This window comes from Centruroides sculpturatus, unplaced genomic scaffold (assembly GCF_000671375.1).
Source record: "Centruroides sculpturatus isolate CEXI.00-Female unplaced genomic scaffold, Cexi_2.0 scaffold233, whole genome shotgun sequence".
Lineage (NCBI taxonomy): Eukaryota > Metazoa > Arthropoda > Arachnida > Scorpiones > Buthidae > Centruroides > Centruroides sculpturatus.
This window is the reverse complement of record NW_019384616.1, coordinates 742,339-765,046: the sequence shown is the minus strand read 5'-3', so window position 1 is coordinate 765,046 and position 22,708 is coordinate 742,339. Positions and strand designations below refer to the sequence as shown.

Sequence of the window (22,708 nt, the reverse complement as noted above, 5' to 3'; positions counted from 1 at the left end):
AAAAATTATTTATTAATTTTTTAAGATAGATAATTAATTAATTAATTTTTATAAGACATATACATACATATATACAATTTTAATTTTTTTTGACATTTATTAATATGTTTTATGTGATTAAAATAGTTAAATATGAGTGTATAAGCCAACCTAAAACATGTAAAATAACTATAAACTCTTGGAATTATTTTTTAAGGATGTTAATATATTGAGAAAATCACACTTTTAAAACATCAAATTATAACATTAAAGATGTTTTAAAAATAAATTATACACATACACACATGCACACGTATATAGTGGGATGATATATACTAGATAAAGATACAAAAGCGCAAGAAGATGACGAGAAAAACATACGATCTTTACCTATACGTAAGAATCACTCGCCAATTCATCATCATATCTAGATATGTGAGGATGTGCCTTAGTCCTATGTATGGGCAAAGCAAAATTTTTATTGAAACCGTCCATATGAGATATACGAGAAATCGAAGTAGAACCACGTATGCTCATATTTCTTATACTTGTATATGTCGTACATGTATTGCTCCTCCTGAGTGCACTATCTCCGTATCTTTGTCGCATTTTGATACATCCCATACGATGACAAAGTTGTTTAAACCCTTCGCGGAATTTTGCATTCATCCAACAATAAATTATTGGATTATATGATGTATGGCTCATTGCTAACCAGTGACAAACAAACCAGATGTAAATGATGTTTTCATACTTCCATACTCGCTCGTCTTGGTCAGCTACAACGATTAAAGTGTTCAGTGGTAACCAACACAATGTGAAAATTGTTACTATTGTTATCATCATTTTTGTCATCTGAAACAAAAAAAAAATTCATTCAATTTTAAATAATAACAAACTTAAAATATATTATATTGATTAATTTAGATTAAAATGCTTTAAAATATATTAAGAGTGTCCCATTTACTTCTACATATTGAATGCGCGCTGTATTCGAATTTATTAATTATCAAATAATCATTTTAAAACTTAAATTAAATATTTAATTTTTTTAACTGTATATATGTCAAAATATTATGATTTTTTGATAGTAATTTATCTAATTTGAGAATACGTAGATCACATTTCGCGCGAAGATATAGTAAAAATGGGATTCCCTTTTAAGTAACTGAGAATAATTTTAAATATAAGACGAAAGAAAATACTAAAAATAGACCATAAAATAATTTCGTACTTAATTCTATACATCTTTTCGCCATCATTGGTTATGTGAGTGAATTTTCGCGAGAGTGGATGACCACTAATTTTCTGTCCGTGACCATAATGAACGGTAGATATTTGTGTAACTTCTAACAAATCTTTTGGGGTAGATTGTCGAAGACAGAAAACACTACGATAAACATGCTGAAAACCGGCTCTCATCTTCGTATTCATCCAACAATATATAAGAGGATTATAACAGGTATGACTCATGGCTAACCAATGACACACAAACCAAACGTAGATGATTTCTGGTAGTTTGTAAATCTCAGGATGTTGATCCCCCACAAGAACAAAAGTATTGAGAGGAAGCCAGCACAAGGAGTAAGCAGTCACACAGGTTATCATCATTTTAATCATCTGCAAGAATAGGAAGAAGAGTGTAGGAAAGGATAGAATGCACAAATAACAAAGAACATAAAAGAGAAAGATAGGAAATTATAGAAGTTTAAAAATTTTTTTTAAAGTAATTTTAAATAATCGAAAGAATAGTCTGAATTTAAAAACCTCTTAAGAATAAAGTAAAGAAGATACGTAAGAGATTAATTTTCATAATTAACATGATTTCAGTATAATAAACTATAAAATTTGTTAATTAAGTCAAACTTTGTTCCCTGAATTAAATTTTAATAAAATTAATACAATTAAGCACTTAAAGTGAAGATTTTTATTAAATTGTTTAACAATTTAACTTATGTGTACTTAGCAAATATTTTCAGATTCTCATCAATCAAAGATCACGTTTGTCAAAAGACATTTTCAAATAATTTTAATTAGATAAAATTTTATATGCGGAAATGAATAGCATTATATTAATTAAAACAAGATTAATTAACAAAAGTGATTATCTGTGTTAAATTTAATCGTTCTTAAGAATTTCTGTTCTTGATTTTTCTACTTACTTTTCTTTTAGATGCTGCCATTCTTTGATCTCTAGCATCTTCCGCTTCTCCGGGTGTTCTTTTGACCCAGACGACTATAGCAATTTTTGTATACGTATAAATAAGCACAATCAATGGGAAAAAATACTGTAATATCATAAGAGCCATACTGTAATAATATCTTTGTTCGTCCGTTTCCCAAGCTTCGGTACAAACGTACAGTTCCGTAATATTTTTCTCTATCCAGTCCGGTGGTTGTCCTAATCTCGACATGATAGCTGTAGGTAAAGGTGTCAATAAAGCCACAATCCATACCACAAATATAATAATTTTCGCTTGGAGTTTAGTCATACGAGGTCTAAGAGGATAAAGGATAGCGATGTATCTATCTATGCTGATTGCTATTAACGTGTAAGCACTAATGAATACAGAAACTGCTTGAGAATAAGACACAAGAACACACATGACACTTCCAAATGGCCAATATTGTAGCAGTAAATTGGAAACAAAACCAAATGGGATGCAGAGACAAGCCATTAAGATGTCACCGACAGCTAGGTTAACAATGAAGAAATTGGTGACAGTCCTCATTCGGTGATAAGCCATCACTATGTAGCAAACAATACCATTACCTCCAATTGCTGCTATAGATATAGCGACGTACATAATACACATAATAGCTTCGATAAATTTCGGTAACATTGGTTTACTTCCTGTATTTTCATCTTCGATTTCTGTTTCGTTAAAAATCTCCATAATCGTTAAGATCTTCGGATCTTCTTTCAAAATTTACATATCTGTAAAGAAAGAAAGGGATAAATAAAAGATATATAAATATATATATACAATTTCAACTGTTTGCTTGTTTAGAAAATTCAAATATTAATGATAAATATATATATTTATACGGGTATATATAATAAAAAATTTTTAAAGAAAATATCAAGGAAGTAAAATTTGGTGGCATTCATTCTCCTCTCACTTTCAAATATTAAATTTGAATTTTTATGGTTTCACGTTTTATTTTGTAAAGGTTTGTAGATAAATTTATTATTTTTCTTTCAGGATGTTGATTCTTTAAAATGTCACGTTCACGTGTAGTTAAGGAATTGAGAATGTAACAAGTTATTAATAGTATATATTGTAGATTCGATATATAACGAGGTGAACTATATCAAAAATATCAAAATTAATCTTGTAAATCTATTAATTAATTCATTAAAATATAAATTTCNTCGGAAGAAGAACAGCGACGTTGGAGATTCATTCAGAACATAAAGTTTGATTGATTTCATCTTCTGATGCTGGGAAAAATAATAAAAAAAAAAATCTAAGACGATTGATGTATCAATCGGTTGATCGTCTTAATAAATGATTCCAAGGTCATTTCATGCTTAAAAAATTGGTTCAGCATATTTCTTGATGGTGTATGGAAATTTGGTTGGGAAAAAATGATCAGATATTTTAATTTTTGATTAATATCTTTAATGAAATTAATAGAAAGTTTCTTTAAAATTGGCTCTAATTACACTGATTTTTTTTTTGTTTTCCTTTCTTTTAAAGTTAGATATTTGTTCAAATTTAAATGTTTATTGTAAATTTTAATAAAAGATATTTTCAAAACTTGGAATGGCAAAATGGGATATTTGAATCAATTTATAGTTCATAAATGCCAAGATGTGAGTGAGATATTTGAAAACTTTCAATTCAATAGGAGAATAAATAAGTCAATGTTCTAGTCCTTAAATAAATTGAACTGTAGATAAAATAGAACAACTAATTTGAGGAATTTTACAGTTATATTTAGCATGGATAAATTGAATATATAGAATGAAAATAATGGTTGTAAATTATTGCCTTGGTACTGCTTAAGGTTACATATGATATGAATATTTAAACAATTTGATAATATAATATTATATTCTTATCATTATACAGTAGAAATTCAATTGTCCTCTATTATCTATTTTATAACAAAAATGTTGCTCTCTTGTCACTCTTATAAATGTTATTAATATACAATTATATATTTTTACAGATAAAATTTTATTAAATGTTTATAAGAATTTGTAAAAGTAGTTTTAAAATAATTAATTAGATTATATATAACTGTAAAATTATCATTAAATATTTTAATGTTAATAAGATATTTTACAATTTTGGAAAAATATATTAATTCAATTATATTGAAGATGAATGTAATAAACAGATAACATATTCATGATCCAATTAATAGATTGTAAGCAAATTTCCTAATTATATAATTGATTGTATGTAATTAATTGAAGTGTTAGGGAATGAAGTGAAGATAGACAAACTATTATTAAACTAATTAATTGTAATTGTCAATAATAAATTTTATAATTTAAGAAATATCTTGTAAAGATTTTAAACGGCTGAAAAAATAATTTTTACCATTAAATTTGTGCAAAATATGAAATATTTTACTTAAAGAATTTTATTTGTTTTTGTGCAATGTAAGAAATTGATCTCAATATTGTGTAATATCAGAAAAAAAATCATGTTCGNAAAGATCGAGAAGAAGAAACACTCTCCGAATAAAACGATTCCTTTAATAAAATAATAATTTACGATTTTATAATTATTTTTAATCAATTTATTTAAGTTACACGAAGTTATTTTTTGGAATTTCTCGATGAAAAATACTAAACTTTTTCTAGTGATGGATTAAGAATTTCAGGGATCCCTAGGCGCAGAAGATTGGTGGTACCTCTACATACTTTTAAGAGATCACGAGATAATTAAGTCTAATTATATAATTATGTATAAATTTTATAATATAAGTTACATTTGCAATGGTAAAATTGCTTTATTTTTTTTCAATTGGTCTGTGCCTAGCGTATTATTAAGCAATTAGGCATGTTCCTCACGTGTTGAGTGGGTAATCCGGCGCTAACTTTCCCTGTTTTTAGGATAGATTTTTCTTTTAAAAAAATAGTATTTATTGATATAAATCAATTAAGTAAGTGCTTTTATTAATTCCTCAACATCTAGTATCGATTTCAGTTATAAATTGATACTAGTTTAATTTCTAATTACGATTTTAAGATACTTATGTGCCAATTTTGAGTTATACCAGTAATGAAATTATTATTATTTTTTCTATAAAGTAATTGATATCAAATTAATCTATTGTATTATTTTTTCTATTATTACGTAATTTCATTATCTAGCTACTGATTGTTTTTTTTCTTTTATTTTTTTTATACTGTTACATTTATGAATTAAAGAATTGTTTCATTTGTCGAATTTATATTAAAATCACTTAAAAATTTTTTAAATAATTAAACCTGTTGCATATATTAATTCTATAATATTAACTACTTAACATTGAAAATTGTAATAACAATTATATTAAGTAAATAGTCTTTATAAAGCGTTAAATTAAAATGTATAATTTAGAATACTTATTAACAAGTAAAAGTTTAATTTTATTCTAATTAGTAAATTTATCTAATTAAAATAATTTTCAAATTAGAGACGTTAAAATGTTTATTTTTCTAACAAATTATAATAATTAAATTTTTAATATAAACAATTTATTTAAAAAAACAATGCAAATAAAGAGTTTAAAAATTAACAATAGATTTATATGAATTTCATTTCTTTAGTATTTACAGATCTTATCTGACGTAATTACGCATCTCTAAAGTATTTACCAATTATCAGCCTTTTAACTTGTTTAATTTATTTGGGAATTGGTAAGAAAAAAATATATTTTTAACAGTAACAAATGATTAGATCGTTAAATTTAAATTATTCTATAAATATTTTAATTTTAACGTTTCTATAATAAATATAATTGTAACGTATTATGAATTACCGAACTAATTTGCAATTTTACACGATTATAAATAAATTGTATAAGAGTAAATTGTCACTTTATTTATTTGTAAAAATCTATATTTAACAATAAAAAAGTTTTGTTTTTTTTACTGTTAATTCTTTAACAGCAAAACAGATTAAATAAGAAATAAGTTTGTTTTTTGTTTTTTTTTCCTTTGTTTAATATTTGTTTCTATGACTATGGCTAGAAGGAGTAATTAAGCCTGTTGTTTCTTAAATCAACTTTCAGTAAAAAATATGCAGTCATTACGACAATTTGCTGTAAAAGAGGAGTAAAACTTACAAAAGTATTTTGAAACAAAAATCTGTCTCTTAGTTTATAAATGATTTTCTGAAGATTATATAACTGTGAAGCAATTAAAATGAATTTATATCAACGAATAAACAGTTTTTTTTAAATTAATTAAATTTTTTTTTATTATAATTAAAGGACATTAAAATAAAGAGTATTATTTTGTAAATTTATGTTTAAGAAAACACAAGATATATTTAACTACATCAAATATAAGGCATAGTTTTATATATGACACTATAAGGACGTTAAAGCTGTAGCTTTAAATCTCTAAGCTTTAAAAAACTTTTTCATTTAAAATGAAAATTATAAACATTAAAAATAATTATTTCTAAAAATCATAATGGTGAAACAATGATTTAATATTTTACTGTTATTTTTCACTTTATACTATTTAAAAATCCATAAAATAACACACTAAAACTTCCAATAATGGCTACCTCCCGTAACTCCAACTTTAAAACAGCGGCCATTTTTTTTCGTAAGCTTCTTTTAAAACAAAATTGCCTTTAAAATAATCTCCAAACAATGTTTTTCTCCAAATAACGTCCATTTTTTTAATGTTCTCGTTAGTGTCGTTATTCAGAGGTTTCACTGTACAGTAAACATAAATACATATAAAATGAAATTTTTACTATTATAAATGTCCAAAAATCTCTAAAATATAATATCTTATGTGGTTATTAATTATTATTATTATTGTTATTTTCACAAATATGTTAAAGCAAAATAGGAAAATCTAAAAGAATTATCCAAAATAAACAAAAATAAGTATCAGTAGACTGATTAATTACATAATTCTTCAATACGAGACTTATCAAGAAGAATTTTTTTTAGGTTAAGATTAATGTTTTATTGAATTCAATTTATTTTCTAAATTCAGTCACTTGGAAAAATTCGTATACTCTTTATATCAACAGTTGAATCAGTCTGAAAATCGTAATATTATTATATATATATTATTATAATAAACAAAATTCAATATTCATTTTAGCAGATAAAGAAACTGTACATGTCAAAATGACATCAAGATCTAACTCAATACTTTTAAAATACAAACGACAGCTTGACATAACTTTTTATGACATGCCGTTTTACAACAGAATCATAGTTTATCTTTTATTTTTTTTTTCATTTTTAAAACTATTTTTAAAGATCGAGAAGAAGAAACACTCTCCGAATAAAACGATTCCTTTAATAAAATAATAATTTACGATTTTATAATTATTTTTAATCAATTTATTTAAGTTACACGAAGTTATTTTTTGGAATTTCTCGATGAAAAATACTAAACTTTTTCTAGTGATGGATTAAGAATTTCAGGGATCCCTAGGCGCAGAAGATTGGTGGTACCTCTACATACTTTTAAGAGATCACGAGATAATTAAGTCTAATTATATAATTATGTATAAATTTTATAATATAAGTTACATTTGCAATGGTAAAATTGCTTTATTTTTTTTCAATTGGTCTGTGCCTAGCGTATTATTAAGCAATTAGGCATGTTCCTCACGTGTTGAGTGGGTAATCCGGCGCTAACTTTCCCTGTTTTTAGGATAGATTTTTCTTTTAAAAAAATAGTATTTATTGATATAAATCAATTAAGTAAGTGCTTTTATTAATTCCTCAACATCTAGTATCGATTTCAGTTATAAATTGATACTAGTTTAATTTCTAATTACGATTTTAAGATACTTATGTGCCAATTTTGAGTTATACCAGTAATGAAATTATTATTATTTTTTCTATAAAGTAATTGATATCAAATTAATCTATTGTATTATTTTTTCTATTATTACGTAATTTCATTATCTAGCTACTGATTGTTTTTTTTCTTTTATTTTTTTTATACTGTTACATTTATGAATTAAAGAATTGTTTCATTTGTCGAATTTATATTAAAATCACTTAAAAATTTTTTAAATAATTAAACCTGTTGCATATATTAATTCTATAATATTAACTACTTAACATTGAAAATTGTAATAACAATTATATTAAGTAAATAGTCTTTATAAAGCGTTAAATTAAAATGTATAATTTAGAATACTTATTAACAAGTAAAAGTTTAATTTTATTCTAATTAGTAAATTTATCTAATTAAAATAATTTTCAAATTAGAGACGTTAAAATGTTTATTTTTCTAACAAATTATAATAATTAAATTTTTAATATAAACAATTTATTTAAAAAAACAATGCAAATAAAGAGTTTAAAAATTAACAATAGATTTATATGAATTTCATTTCTTTAGTATTTACAGATCTTATCTGACGTAATTACGCATCTCTAAAGTATTTACCAATTATCAGCCTTTTAACTTGTTTAATTTATTTGGGAATTGGTAAGAAAAAAATATATTTTTAACAGTAACAAATGATTAGATCGTTAAATTTAAATTATTCTATAAATATTTTAATTTTAACGTTTCTATAATAAATATAATTGTAACGTATTATGAATTACCGAACTAATTTGCAATTTTACACGATTATAAATAAATTGTATAAGAGTAAATTGTCACTTTATTTATTTGTAAAAATCTATATTTAACAATAAAAAAGTTTTGTTTTTTTTACTGTTAATTCTTTAACAGCAAAACAGATTAAATAAGAAATAAGTTTGTTTTTTGTTTTTTTTTCCTTTGTTTAATATTTGTTTCTATGACTATGGCTAGAAGGAGTAATTAAGCCTGTTGTTTCTTAAATCAACTTTCAGTAAAAAATATGCAGTCATTACGACAATTTGCTGTAAAAGAGGAGTAAAACTTACAAAAGTATTTTGAAACAAAAATCTGTCTCTTAGTTTATAAATGATTTTCTGAAGATTATATAACTGTGAAGCAATTAAAATGAATTTATATCAACGAATAAACAGTTTTTTTTAAATTAATTAAATTTTTTTTTATTATAATTAAAGGACATTAAAATAAAGAGTATTATTTTGTAAATTTATGTTTAAGAAAACACAAGATATATTTAACTACATCAAATATAAGGCATAGTTTTATATATGACACTATAAGGACGTTAAAGCTGTAGCTTTAAATCTCTAAGCTTTAAAAAACTTTTTCATTTAAAATGAAAATTATAAACATTAAAAATAATTATTTCTAAAAATCATAATGGTGAAACAATGATTTAATATTTTACTGTTATTTTTCACTTTATACTATTTAAAAATCCATAAAATAACACACTAAAACTTCCAATAATGGCTACCTCCCGTAACTCCAACTTTAAAACAGCGGCCATTTTTTTTCGTAAGCTTCTTTTAAAACAAAATTGCCTTTAAAATAATCTCCAAACAATGTTTTTCTCCAAATAACGTCCATTTTTTTAATGTTCTCGTTAGTGTCGTTATTCAGAGGTTTCACTGTACAGTAAACATAAATACATATAAAATGAAATTTTTACTATTATAAATGTCCAAAAATCTCTAAAATATAATATCTTATGTGGTTATTAATTATTATTATTATTGTTATTTTCACAAATATGTTAAAGCAAAATAGGAAAATCTAAAAGAATTATCCAAAATAAACAAAAATAAGTATCAGTAGACTGATTAATTACATAATTCTTCAATACGAGACTTATCAAGAAGAATTTTTTTTAGGTTAAGATTAATGTTTTATTGAATTCAATTTATTTTCTAAATTCAGTCACTTGGAAAAATTCGTATACTCTTTATATCAACAGTTGAATCAGTCTGAAAATCGTAATATTATTTTTTCGGATATAAAAAGATAAACAAACAATATCTTAAAAAGAGATAAAAGTAGATTTAGAATACATACATAAGAGGGGAAAAATGAGGTTATATAGATATAAAATAAATTGAATTTTAATCATAATAAATTTATCTCTTACAAACAATTTATTAAGCTCTTTAAGACGTGAAACTTTTTCTATTTATTTTATATAATGTAAACATAATTATTTACACTATATAACGTTTGGAAACTTCTAATACAAACTATTAATTTATTCGATAGAGAAATTATCTTTAAAAATATAATAGAAATAATAATTTTTTTAAAAATTTAATAAAATAAAAACAGTATAGAAAGGGGGTCGAAGAATTAAATCAAATTTTGGAAAGGGAATCGACAAGTTAGAAAGGTTAGAAACCCTATGTTTAAAGTATAATTTATAGTATATAATGTTTGAATAAATAGCTTAAAGTGTGTAGTAAAGATTATAAATAATATTAGAAATAGAAAATAATGTCTTTCTGAATAAATTTCTAAGATATAAAAGTGAACATAGCCATTATAAATTTTACTTTTTAAAGAAAAAGAACATACAAAGTGATGTCGTGAATCTTAAAATATCCTATTTTTATATGGAAAAATAAAATAAAAAAAGTTACTAGATCGAATATAGATTATTGAAAGTTTCAATGATCAAAATGCATTAGAAATAATTCAAAAAAAAAAAATGTAGTAAAATATATAGCAAAACTTTTAAATCGATTAATATAGCATACGAAAGTAGAAATTTTTATTTTTAAAAGTTTAAATCTGTTTATAAAACAAACGCTCAATATACAATCAATATAGCATATTGAGATTTAGAGTAAATATGTGAGATATAAGAGTATTGAGACTATTTTTAGTATGAGAATATGCTTTTCTTCTTTCAAGTTATATATCCAAGAGAATATTAAACAATACACTTCATATTAATAAAATATATAAATTTTTTTTTTATATTTGTTTATAAAATTTGCATTTTATTTTAATTATATATATACACATATACAGTTTCTATATTTTTAGAAATTTTTAATANATTTATAATAGAAATTTTATATATTATATCTTCGAAATGATTTTTATATTAAGAAATGCACTTAGAAGAACAAAATTTTGGCATTACTTACCATATAATAAAAGGTTGTAAGACTACAGGTAATTCCAGCCGTGAACTTAGGAGGCATGAGCGGTAATGTTACAGCTTTATCATCCTTGCCAGTACTGCCCAGTGCTCTCACAATCCTTAATGTTGTCAGTAGGAGGGCGCATGGCACAGCTTCATAGATCGCGCACCGCTTGGCTCACACTAAAGAACACTCAATAACAACGTCGTCAATAAACTCTTTTTTACTATTAAAATATTAATCACTATTATCTGTAAATAACAATTATAATTTTATATAATTTACTACGCTTATACTCTTTAAAAAAATATATAAAAAAATTATTAACATTTAAGATAAATCTTATATATTTTAAGGAAGCTTAGATTGTTTTATTAATATTTTATAAGAAAATTAAATAAAGTAGATAATTTAACGTATAATTCTTTGCTTGATTGTAAGCTCTTAAATTTATTTATTTATTTTAATAAGTAAATAACGTAATTTTGCTTTAAATAAATATATTATATCTTTACCTAAACTAAAGTATTATTATTGTGTTAAATTTTTAGCTTTCATCGCGGATATTCTTGATACTTGTTTGCTCTTAAACATACCAATAACTGTTATAGCGACAAACACTTACTGGTTACTTCAGTAACAAGAACATAACCCATCTGCTGAAGTCACAAAACAGATAAACCGCTTCCGATAAAGTTTTTTTTTTTCTTAAAAAAATAATTTAAAGAAAATAATAAATATTATCTTTATATAAATATATATTATTAAAATATTATTAAATATTTAATATTTAATATAATATATTTCATCGAAAATTTATTTAAAAATAACTAGAAAAATTCGTATAGCAGACTTTGGCGCATCAAAATAAAAATAATAAAAAAATAAAATAATAATAATATAAAAGATCATAAACAGCTGACAAAATAGAAATAATTTCTTTTTATATTTTACTTTAAAAATAAATCATTTTATTTCAAAAATTTCAAAAATGAGTATTTGTATAGAATGACAAAAGTTACTCAGCGTAAGAACTATTATTTTTCTTACTTTAAACTAAGAAAGTTTAAGAAAATTTTATAATCCCAAAATAAAGATTTAAAAATAAATAAATAAATAGTTATAGAAGATAATTTTTTTTTTTAATTTTAAATTAGAAAGTGAAGTTGTACAATTATTCTTTGGGAAGATTTAATCAAAGATCTTATGACAATAACTAATGATGATTTGGAAATTTAAATAACGATCAAACCTTTCTAAGAATGGTTTGTCATTAATACTACTTATCCACATCAAGTACTTTACGTTTGAAAACTTAAATGATTCTGAAATTTGATCATTGTAAGATATTATAAATCATGAGTTCTTTCAATTATTAATAATAAATATTACATGAAATAAAGAAAAGATAATCGTTACTGTATTAATTGTGTAGGCTAAATCAATTGAATTATTATTATTATTTTTAATCAGGTAAACAATTTTATTTATTAAAGAAAAATAATTGAAGTTGTTAAATTTTGTAGAATAATCCTTAAATTTTTCTTTTACGTTTTTTTTTCAATTATTAGAAAATGTTAAACTTTAGAAAATCGGTCAATGAGCCAATTGCGTGTTTACTTGATTTCATTTATTTTTGAAAAAAAGAAGAATATAGATTTTTGTTTACTTTTATTATAATGTATTTGTTGTAATGTATACTTTTTAATTATCTAAATAGATGCTTTCAATTATGATTAATACTGTAATTACTTTTTATTTATAGAAAAGATAAACATTTAGTATGGATGATAATAAATTCAAACTCGAGCAATGTCGTGTCCTGTTTTCCACCAATCACGAAGACTTTCAAGTTTACGGAACACTTTTAAAATTAGTGAAACAAATCGTGATTGGAGAAAGGAAGTGACGTTGTTGTATTCCTCACAAAGTTCAAAGATATAAAAAGTAATTTATTTATTTATCTATCTAATTTCATAAAAAAATTTAAATTTATTATTAATGTAATTTTATTTAAATGTTTAAAAAAATAATATTTAATTTTTATTACTTTTTTTTTAAAGATATTTTCCCTCTAGCAACCTCTAGAGATCAAGAATAAAATCATGAATTCGGAGCATTCTCTCTTGAGATTTGATCTCAAACTCAATAATCAGATTATATATATATATATATTATAAGAAAGTTGAAGTTTAAACAAAAGTTTTTCAGGTAAAAATATATATATTTAACTTATTAAGATATTTATCATAATATATTTTATTTTGATATTTAAATCGATTACTTATCAATACTTTTCTTATCTCATACATTGATTTAATGAATAGTTATTATTTCATTGGCTTCGTTTATCAATCTGATATGATCAAATATAGATTGGTAACTACATAATGTGGTTCATTTATAGTTAATAAATTTGTTATCATATTATTTTAAATAAATGCAAATGACTGTAAATTCTCAGTAATATGTAGTCAAATTAACAGAACTATTAAATTATCATAAAATTTAGTACTTTGTTTACATTCACGACACTGTTTATAATTTATAAAATATTTATCTTTAATGTTTACTAAATTTTATTATTGTTTTTTTTTTCCTTCTTTTTTATTGGTAAACTAAACGTTGTTGAGAAGAATTAACTCTTTAAACAAGTATTTGCATAACGTTTAGTGAAGTAGAGTAATGAGTTTCGGCTTGTATTTTATTATTTTATTTTTATTTTTTAAAAGTTAAAAATAAAATTTGTTTCAGTTAGAATAATTTGTTGAAGTCACAACTTTTTCTTAGAAATGTCAAAAGTCCGGATATAAAACAAACACGTTTCTTGAAAAACTCTACAGATTCTTTCAAAGGAAGTGTTTGGCTTCAATCGAACTGTTACCTAAAACTATTTTATTTGTAAAAAAACAGAAGAAAAAAGTATATAATAATCGATAATATTTATGAATTTTTGCATTCTTCTATCGATTCGATACAATTTAATCGTCTATATTTAAACTTTACATGAGAAAAACTCGAATTTTTTGTTTAGATGCCATTCGACATCTTAACAGTTAAAAAAATATAATATAATATATACCGTATATAAAAATATATAAGCAATAACTTTCTAGCAATACAAAAAAACTGTATATATAAAAATCTTAAAATTTATACCTAATAAAACATGATTTATTATTATTTTTTTTTTAAAGAAACTCTTAATAAAATATTTTATAAAAGAAACTGTCAAGAGTTATAAAAATATTTTTTAATTAAATTTTAACATTTATTTTTAAAGTAAAGATGCAGAAAAAAAATACCCCACGAATCGTGAAAAAACAATAGCTTGAGGAAATTCAATATTTTTATTAAAATATTATAGAAAATTCCAGCAAAAAGATATTTTTAATTATAACTTTACCCAACAATAATAACATACATTTAATATATTTTAAGAATAAAAATTTAAAAAAAAATTAGGGATTTAAAAAATAATTTTCCTTATCGTTAAATAATATTTTAAATTAATTTTAAAAATATATATATATTTTTGTACTTTTATGTACGATTAGTCTGGAGAATTTAATATTTTCTGAAATAATTTATAACTCTATGAACTAAATCTATTTATAGTTAGTTATTATTTCGGCTTTGTTTTCATAACATTAGATAACCAAACTATTTATTTATGCAATTTTTAATTGTATTTTTAATTTATTTAATTTAAAATATATGCTCTCCATCTCGAATTAGCCCCTGTACATCATACTTTACCTGACAACAACAGAGTCATGCCGGTCATCTATCTAACTCCGTTCTGGGAAAAATCTTTGAATTGAAAGCACGTGACTTCCGTTTTATACCGGAAGTTAGTGTATAGGTAATTAGGACCTCCTGCCCCAAGCTTTCCTTAGTTAGTTTCGTCTTTCATTTATCTAACACCCTTCTCGAGATTAAGGAAGGACAGAACAGACTGACAGTGGAAATTTATAGGTGTACAGCACAATGAATAGTTTTATATTTATTCTCATAAGATCAGTATATTATCTAATAAAGGTTAATAAAACTTTCATTCCATTAAAATTAATTTAAACGAATTTATATCTGGTTAATTTCTGTTCTTTTTTTTTTTACATAATTATATTTTATTCGTTAATAAACTGGAGTAAAGAATCGTAATATTTAACGTATAATTTAATTATAGTAATTAAATTCGGCATTAATATTTATTAAAACACATTTTTTAAATTGTAAATTCGTTTTAAGTACAGTTTGGAAAATTCTTAGTAAAGGAAGGAATTTATTTTTAGAAAATATATTAATGAAGCTATTTTATGCTTGAAATGATAGTAAAGTGACCGAATGCCAAAATTTCCTTATAATTAAAATCAAGAAGAGAATCATTAAATTAGATTAATTTCTTAGCTTATCGATTATTCCTTAGAACAAAAATCTGTCGCATAATAATGTCATGGCTTGATATTTGGGGATATTCGAGATAATATAGGGAAAAGGAAGAACGATAATGTTTACTTGTATGATTAATGGATATTCTAATGGATGGTAAACAGTTTGAATGAATATACGTGATGAAGCAATAGAAAATCTGACAATAGATTAAAAGCTAAATTATTTTTTGTTGATATTATAGAATCTATTTTAAGTGAAACTATCAACTATCGTAACTTTTAACTAAATTATAGTAATTTTCTGTAGATCTAAATTTACTAAAATACAGCAAATCATGTTTAAAATGGAAAATTAATACTATTACGAACTTCAAACCTGTTTAACACGGAAACAGACTCTTCGAATTTTTCAGTTTAATATCAGTTAAATTCTATTGTACAGTACAGTACATTGCTGTAAGTTGTGGCTCAGGTTTGGTTGACTTCTCGAATACGATAGTTATTATCATCATTTTCTTTATTAAGATTTTATTTTAATTGTTTAGAAGAGTTGACAATACAGCACTGCTGTTTCTCTGAACTTTCTAGAAGAGTTAATTAATAAAAACATAAAACATATACAGAACGGGAATTTTCCCGTTTTGTAGATGTTTTATGTCCGATACTGTTCGTTTTAAACAGGTTTTAATGTATTTATAACAGTTTATAGTAAAAAAAAGTATTATACATTCGATATCACTAAATTATGAATTTTTAAAAATTTTAATACATTAAATAAATTTTTATTTGTTAAAATTAAATATAAAATTTTATTATTAATTTTTATTACAAAAATAAATAACTTTTATTAATTTTTTATTGTTTAAAGAATCTTTTCTGAATTGATTAAATTTATTACATTTTTTAATATATATAAATATAAAAATTATTTAAATTATTAATTTATGGAAATTTATTCTGTTTAAAAGTGTTAAATGGTTCTTTTCAACTTTAAATTTAATCAATAAAATTTATTAAATCTGCGTATAAATGTCTTAATTATAGTTATAAGCTTGGCTAAAGGCAATTGTTACTATTAGATCGATACGGTTATAGAGAATGGATGATATTGATTATCGTAGATAAACTTGTAGTGTTTAAAACTATTTGCGAATAGGGATCAACAGTGAGCTTCATAAGAGTTTATTCTATAATTTCGGAAAGTATTTAATTGTTTTTCTTGCATAGATCTATCGAAAAAAGACACTCTCCAATAGAATGAATTGCATCACTAAGCTAAGCATGAAGAAAAGTTGCAATTGTATAGAAGGAACACAGGAAATAAACAAACCAAGTACAACGAGGTCAAAAGAAAAGAAAAAAAATAGTACATGAACAATTAAACAGTTTTCATAAATTGCGTATTCATAAATTTAATTCGAGCCTATTTTTTTTTGAATGATTTATATTATTACTATACGCGTTATCCTATGGGCAAAAAGGACAATTGCCTAGGGGATCTGCAAACAGGAGTCCCTTTTATAAAATAAAATATTTCCCGAAAAAATTCTTCCGAAGAATAATGTCTGAAGTCAACGCTGTACTGAATTGTACGCCCCCTAATTCAAATTTGTCTGGGCCCTACGAGGCTTATAAGGCGCCAATATAGAAATGACATAAAATGCTTTAAGATTAAAAAAATTAATTAAATTTTTTTCGACCTTAATTTGAATTATTTTTCTTTTTTTCTAATTTGTCGAAAACATAATAAATTGATAATCATATATATATATATATAACGTATACATTATAGTACAATCGACATAAATTTTAATTTTTATTAAATTATTTAATGATTTATTTTTCAATTTTAGATTTAAAACGGTTTATTTTATTATCGTCCGTAGACTCGTGGGAATACCCGAAACATTCCAAGTAATTTTGGATTGTTGACAGAACTTGTTGACAGAAGAGTAGAGGAAAGTTTCGAAGAAAATTTCAATGATAAAAAAAAATATCAGATAAATTAGAATAGAAACCAATTAAAAATTACCCCTTTTTTTATTCATTGATCAATGATATATTTAGACTCAGAAATATATACATCAGAATCATTAATTACATCACAAATTAGATAAACAAAACTACATACTGTAGTACGTTAAAATTAGTTTAACTTCATCTTCTGACAATGAATTAAATTACGTTAACGAAGTAAAGAAACAAAATTATTTAACAACTTTACTAGTCCATAAATTTAATTTCAAACGTCTTTGCCAAAATTTCCGACATCATTTGCAGAGGTTATTGTAAGATTTTTTCTTAAAAAAAACATATGGAATATTACTTATTTATTTGTATTATCTGTTAATGATAGACTTTCGAAACCGTTTTAATGATTGATGTTATAAATATTTATGATATTTTACAATGTACCACGAAACTTTCAAATGTAAACTAAGGGAGAAGAAACTAGAATAAGTACAGAAATGTCCATATTGGTGAGAATTTTATGACCAACTCAAAGATAGATTACCTACTAACACCGGGTTAAAGCACGCTATATGCTAGTTAATGTGGTAAATTTAAAAGTCGGCATACATTTTACTTTCTTAAATTGTAATTTTTTTTAAATTCTAGAAGTTTATTACTTTTCCTAATATTAAAAAAATAATAATAATAATAATAAATATAGGCCTTCTTTTATTTAAGTTTATTTTAAAAATCGTATTATACAAAATGATAATTTTATTTATTTAATTATTTATTTCGTATAAAACTCTTCGATATTTCTCTTTTATTTTTTACTATATTTCTAGTTTATTAATATTTAATTCTAGTTCAGTTTGAAATTTTATAAATTAAACTAGAATTAAATTTAAATCTATTATTAGTAATTTTATGTTAAGTACTTTTGTATTGATTCAGTTATGAAGAATTTTAACCCAATAACTAATAAACTAATGTATGTAATCGAAATATATAGCCTATAATATATAAATAAATATAATATATAAAAATAAACCTTATATAATACGTTTAATTGCAGGAAAGTTCTTACAAGTGGAAATATTATGTGAATATTTTTTATATAATGTAAGATATTTTATATAAGAATTTCGGATATTGAATATAATTTATCCAATATTAGAACTTCCGTAATAATTTTTTTTAATATATATTTTTCTATTTAAATTCAGCAACAAATGATCTGCCATTCATTCATTTTTCTTTCATCAAATAGTTTCGCTTTCATTTTAGTTCTAAAGAACTTTCTTGACCATCAATATTAATAAATTTCTTTATATATATTTTTTTTTATTTTTAAGTTCCAATTTTGAGTGAGAAAATCTTTTTAATCAATTTTCTTCAGAGCGGATTTTATTATTATTTTTTCAAAATATTTTTTATACATTTATTTATTTTCTTCTCCATTCTTTTCATTAAAGAAAGAAGGATTTTAATCACTCATCATGCATTTAAAAATAAATTCTTATTTTAAAATCGTATATTTAGAATTTATAAGGAGTAGAATTAATTAATATTTATTAAAATATAAAAAAAAATAATGAGATAATTTTACTTAAATTGTTATATTTTTAGTAGAATCGACCTGAGTTAAATTAAAAAAAAAATTATTAAACAAATATTTAATTCATAAATTCTACTTTAAAAAATTTAATATTAGTTTTATAGATATATTATAAATGTATAAAATGAATAAATAATAAAATTATTTAATTAAAATAAACTTTATGCAGTTAAAACTTTAATAAAAGTTAAAGTGATGAATTATTTATTTATTTATTTTATTATTATTATTATTATTCAAAGTAAAGTTGGGAAATAAAAAAAATATTTATAATAAAATACTTTTAAAAGATTATCCTGTCGATTTAATTATTAATTTTTAAACAATTTCTTTTTAAAATTAAACTATTATTTTATCTTATGCTCCACAATAAAATTCTAAACTTTTAAAAGAAAATAAACTATAAAATTTGCAATATTAAAAATATATATATAGTTTAAATCTTTAAATTTAAAAGTATATCAGTGAAGTTTGAAAACTTTAGGAAAAATAAATGCTTTAAGAAATAAATATATGTATACAGATATATATATATATATACACGTTCTATAACATGAGCATCAATATGAATCGAAATCTGGAAATTTCCGCAGTTGCAAAATACTTTTTCCTATTCTGTAGATTTATATATAAATATGTATATTTACATTTTAGAATTTCTCAACACGAGATACAACAAAATATTAAAGTAATGCATCAAAAGTAGGAAGAGATTCAAAAACATTTACGAAAAATTATCTAGAAAAAAATAGCTAAAGAAAGCGTCATTTTAAAAATATTTTGCTACACAAATGCCAATAAAACATTTTTCTACTGGCAAAATAACTGTATCTTAACCATTCCAATTTCACATACGTTATTACTACATCCGAACTTCTAAGTCATAAAGCAAGACTAGAAGTTTTATGAAAAGTACTAACAGTCTCAACACCTGTATATGAAGTGATTTAATTCCTGCAGAGTTGAAAGAAGAAAAAGGAAAAATATATAATTTTTAAGTAATTTAAAAATGTATCACGACTTACTAAAACTTGGATATTTTTATTTTTTATAAGCGAATTTATTAGCAAAATACTGTACAAAATAATTTGTGATATCGTTGCAATGTCAACCTGCAATTTTTAATTCTATTTTTAATCTATTCAATCTAAAATATACGCTCTCCATCTCAAATTAGTAATGACTTGCCCCTGTAAATCATACTTTCCCCGATAACAGCAGAGTGGTGCAGGTCAACCGATCATAAAACATAAGATATTAATTAATCTTTAAATATATTTAATAATTTGGAGTAAAATATAATTGTTATAAGTCATTAAAATCGTTAAATTATTCGATATTTCTAAATATTACACTATAAAAATGTCAGTTTATTAATAACCCGCCGGATCGATAATACTTTTTATAGTATCAATAGAAGATTATTAATCGATATGAGCATTTTTATCCTATTTTTTATGTTAAATAAAATTAGTTTTTGTAATAAATTGCGTTAGGTTTAGTAACCGATTACCATTTTGGTCACAAAATCTGTCGAGAACTTGTTTAAATTTGATTGATGACCTGTATATATATTCGTGACAGGTTTACATATTTTGGAAAATTTGTTGTTTTACGAATTGATGGATTATAAGAAAGGCTCGAATGATAAATTTCATTTCTTTAAAGTAAACGAAGAACGTTTAAGAAATTTATTACGAATTAAACCTTGATCTAAGGTGTACAGAATGCATTGTAATCAATATTATTATATTATGGGCCTTGTAGCTAGATCTAGGCAGGACCATCGTGAGGAAGAGTGAGTTGGGGATTTTTCCCGAGCCTGAAGAAAATTTAGTGGGCCTACAATGGTTCCTACCCCTACAAATTAATGCCATTTTCATTATCTAAAAGTAAATTTAAGTAATAAAACCCATATTTGTTTTAAAAAAGGCAAAAGGCTCCATACCGAATTTTCGAGGATTCCAAGCTTATAGGAAATATTTATATTTTTTTTTCCTGTATTACACGTTAAATTAAAACTTCTATAACAATTAATTAATAAGTTTTTACAGATAAGTAATGAAATTAAAGCTTTTCAAATGAGAAAAATAAGAACATTTCTAATTTAAAATTAAAGAAAAGAAACAGTTTAATTGAACTTTTTATTTGTAGTCATTACAGTCAAGTAGCTGTGACTTCCCATCTTGCATGTTTTGATTCCCCATAGGAGAAAGACTCAAATGATATCATTTCAACTGACAGCGTAACGATCAATAGCCACAAGCCAATAGCCGAACTGTCAATAAAATGTCCACAAAAAGGTAAATATTTTAGAGTTTAAATAAAATGTTTTATTTGTTACATAATTCATTTTACATAATTTGTTACATAATTCATAATTCAAATAGAAAAGTATATTATATATACTTTTAATAAATTATATTTGTGAAAATCGCTCGTTTTTTTCACAAAAAATGTGATCTTAATGTTATATTAATGAGTAATAGGCCTTATATTTGCTAAACTTTTCTATTTTTTTTTTTCCTCGCTAACAGGAAGATCGTCAATCCATCACGTGAAACAAGGTAGTTCAAGCATCAAGTTACAGAAGTTTCCGGATGATGCTTTCAATGGTGGTTAACATCTAAGACAGTCCTGGTTCAGTTTTCATGTGGATTTTTTTAACTTCAAACACTTTCTTTCAAATCTCTTTTCACATTATCATAACATTATATGAACCTGAAAAGTCTCCTTATTAAAATGTCTTATATTTAGCATAACCATAAAATAAAACTCTACATATTTATAAATTAAAATCAATAATTCATGTGATGTTGATGCTATAACAGTTCACAGTTGCAGTGGCGTGTTATACCGTAGCTTCTTGAGCGCCCATGTAAATTTAAATTAAGAGGTCCCATGTATAGTTTTAGCTTCAGATCCTTTTCTTCCGGGGATTTTTTTGGGGGGGAATATTTTCTTATAAAAGATTGATTTGAGGTCCCTGTTAGTGAGAAATTGTCCTTTTTGCCCATAGAAAAACGTGCCACTGTACAGTTGAGGATTAATTAACTTATTGATTAAATGAGTACTTCTAAATTCGATATCGTATTAAATTCTTTATAATTTTTGAAAGATATTTGTTGTGTTTTAATATAAATAATATACGACTGTGACGTATCTATATGTAATTTTTTTTTTACTTCTTTCGGAAACTCTTAAGAGATTTTCTTCACTGAAGTCTGCACATCGTCTAGAAAGAAGACATCTGCGATCTGATTTGATACAAGAAATGAAATATTTTGTCAGAAAAAAAAATAAATAGCAGAAACTATTCTCGACTACATGCCAATCAGAATTCACTTTACAAAAAAGAAAAAGAAAACAGTTTACCCTTTTTTTTATTGAAACATTTTCGGTGTTTATTTTCGATTATTCGTTATTCGTTTCTAAATAAATAATATCTTTATTATATATATATAAGTATTGTAATATTTACACGTTTATTACATGTTCAAGTAAACATACTTGCAAAGGAATAATGAATAATTTTTAAATATTCTAACTGAAGATTTTATTTAATAATAATAATAAAAAA

General features: G+C 23.4%; 2 protein-coding genes across 2 annotated transcripts in view; one reads left to right on the top strand and one right to left on the bottom strand.

The window, feature by feature from the left end:
* LOC111625380 (protein spaetzle-like) overlaps positions 1-3,438 on the top strand; it is a 10,979-nt gene extending 7,541 nt beyond the window's left edge. Inside the window, exon 5 of the mRNA XM_023368516.1 lies at positions 3,382-3,438. Coding sequence (XP_023224284.1) covers positions 3,382-3,398 — 17 coding nt within the window. The 3' untranslated portion in view covers positions 3,399-3,438. The remainder of the gene's footprint in view (positions 1-3,381) is intronic.
* LOC111625379 (RYamide receptor-like) overlaps positions 716-22,708 on the bottom strand; it is a 27,510-nt gene continuing 5,517 nt past the window's right edge. The window contains exons 2-5 of the mRNA XM_023368514.1: positions 11,167-11,414; positions 2,142-2,917; positions 1,214-1,599; positions 716-834 (exon numbers count right to left, since the gene is read on the bottom strand). Coding sequence (XP_023224282.1) covers positions 831-834; positions 1,214-1,599; positions 2,142-2,876 — 1,125 coding nt within the window. The 5' untranslated portion in view covers positions 2,877-2,917; positions 11,167-11,414 and the 3' untranslated portion in view covers positions 716-830. The remainder of the gene's footprint in view (positions 835-1,213; positions 1,600-2,141; positions 2,918-11,166; positions 11,415-22,708) is intronic.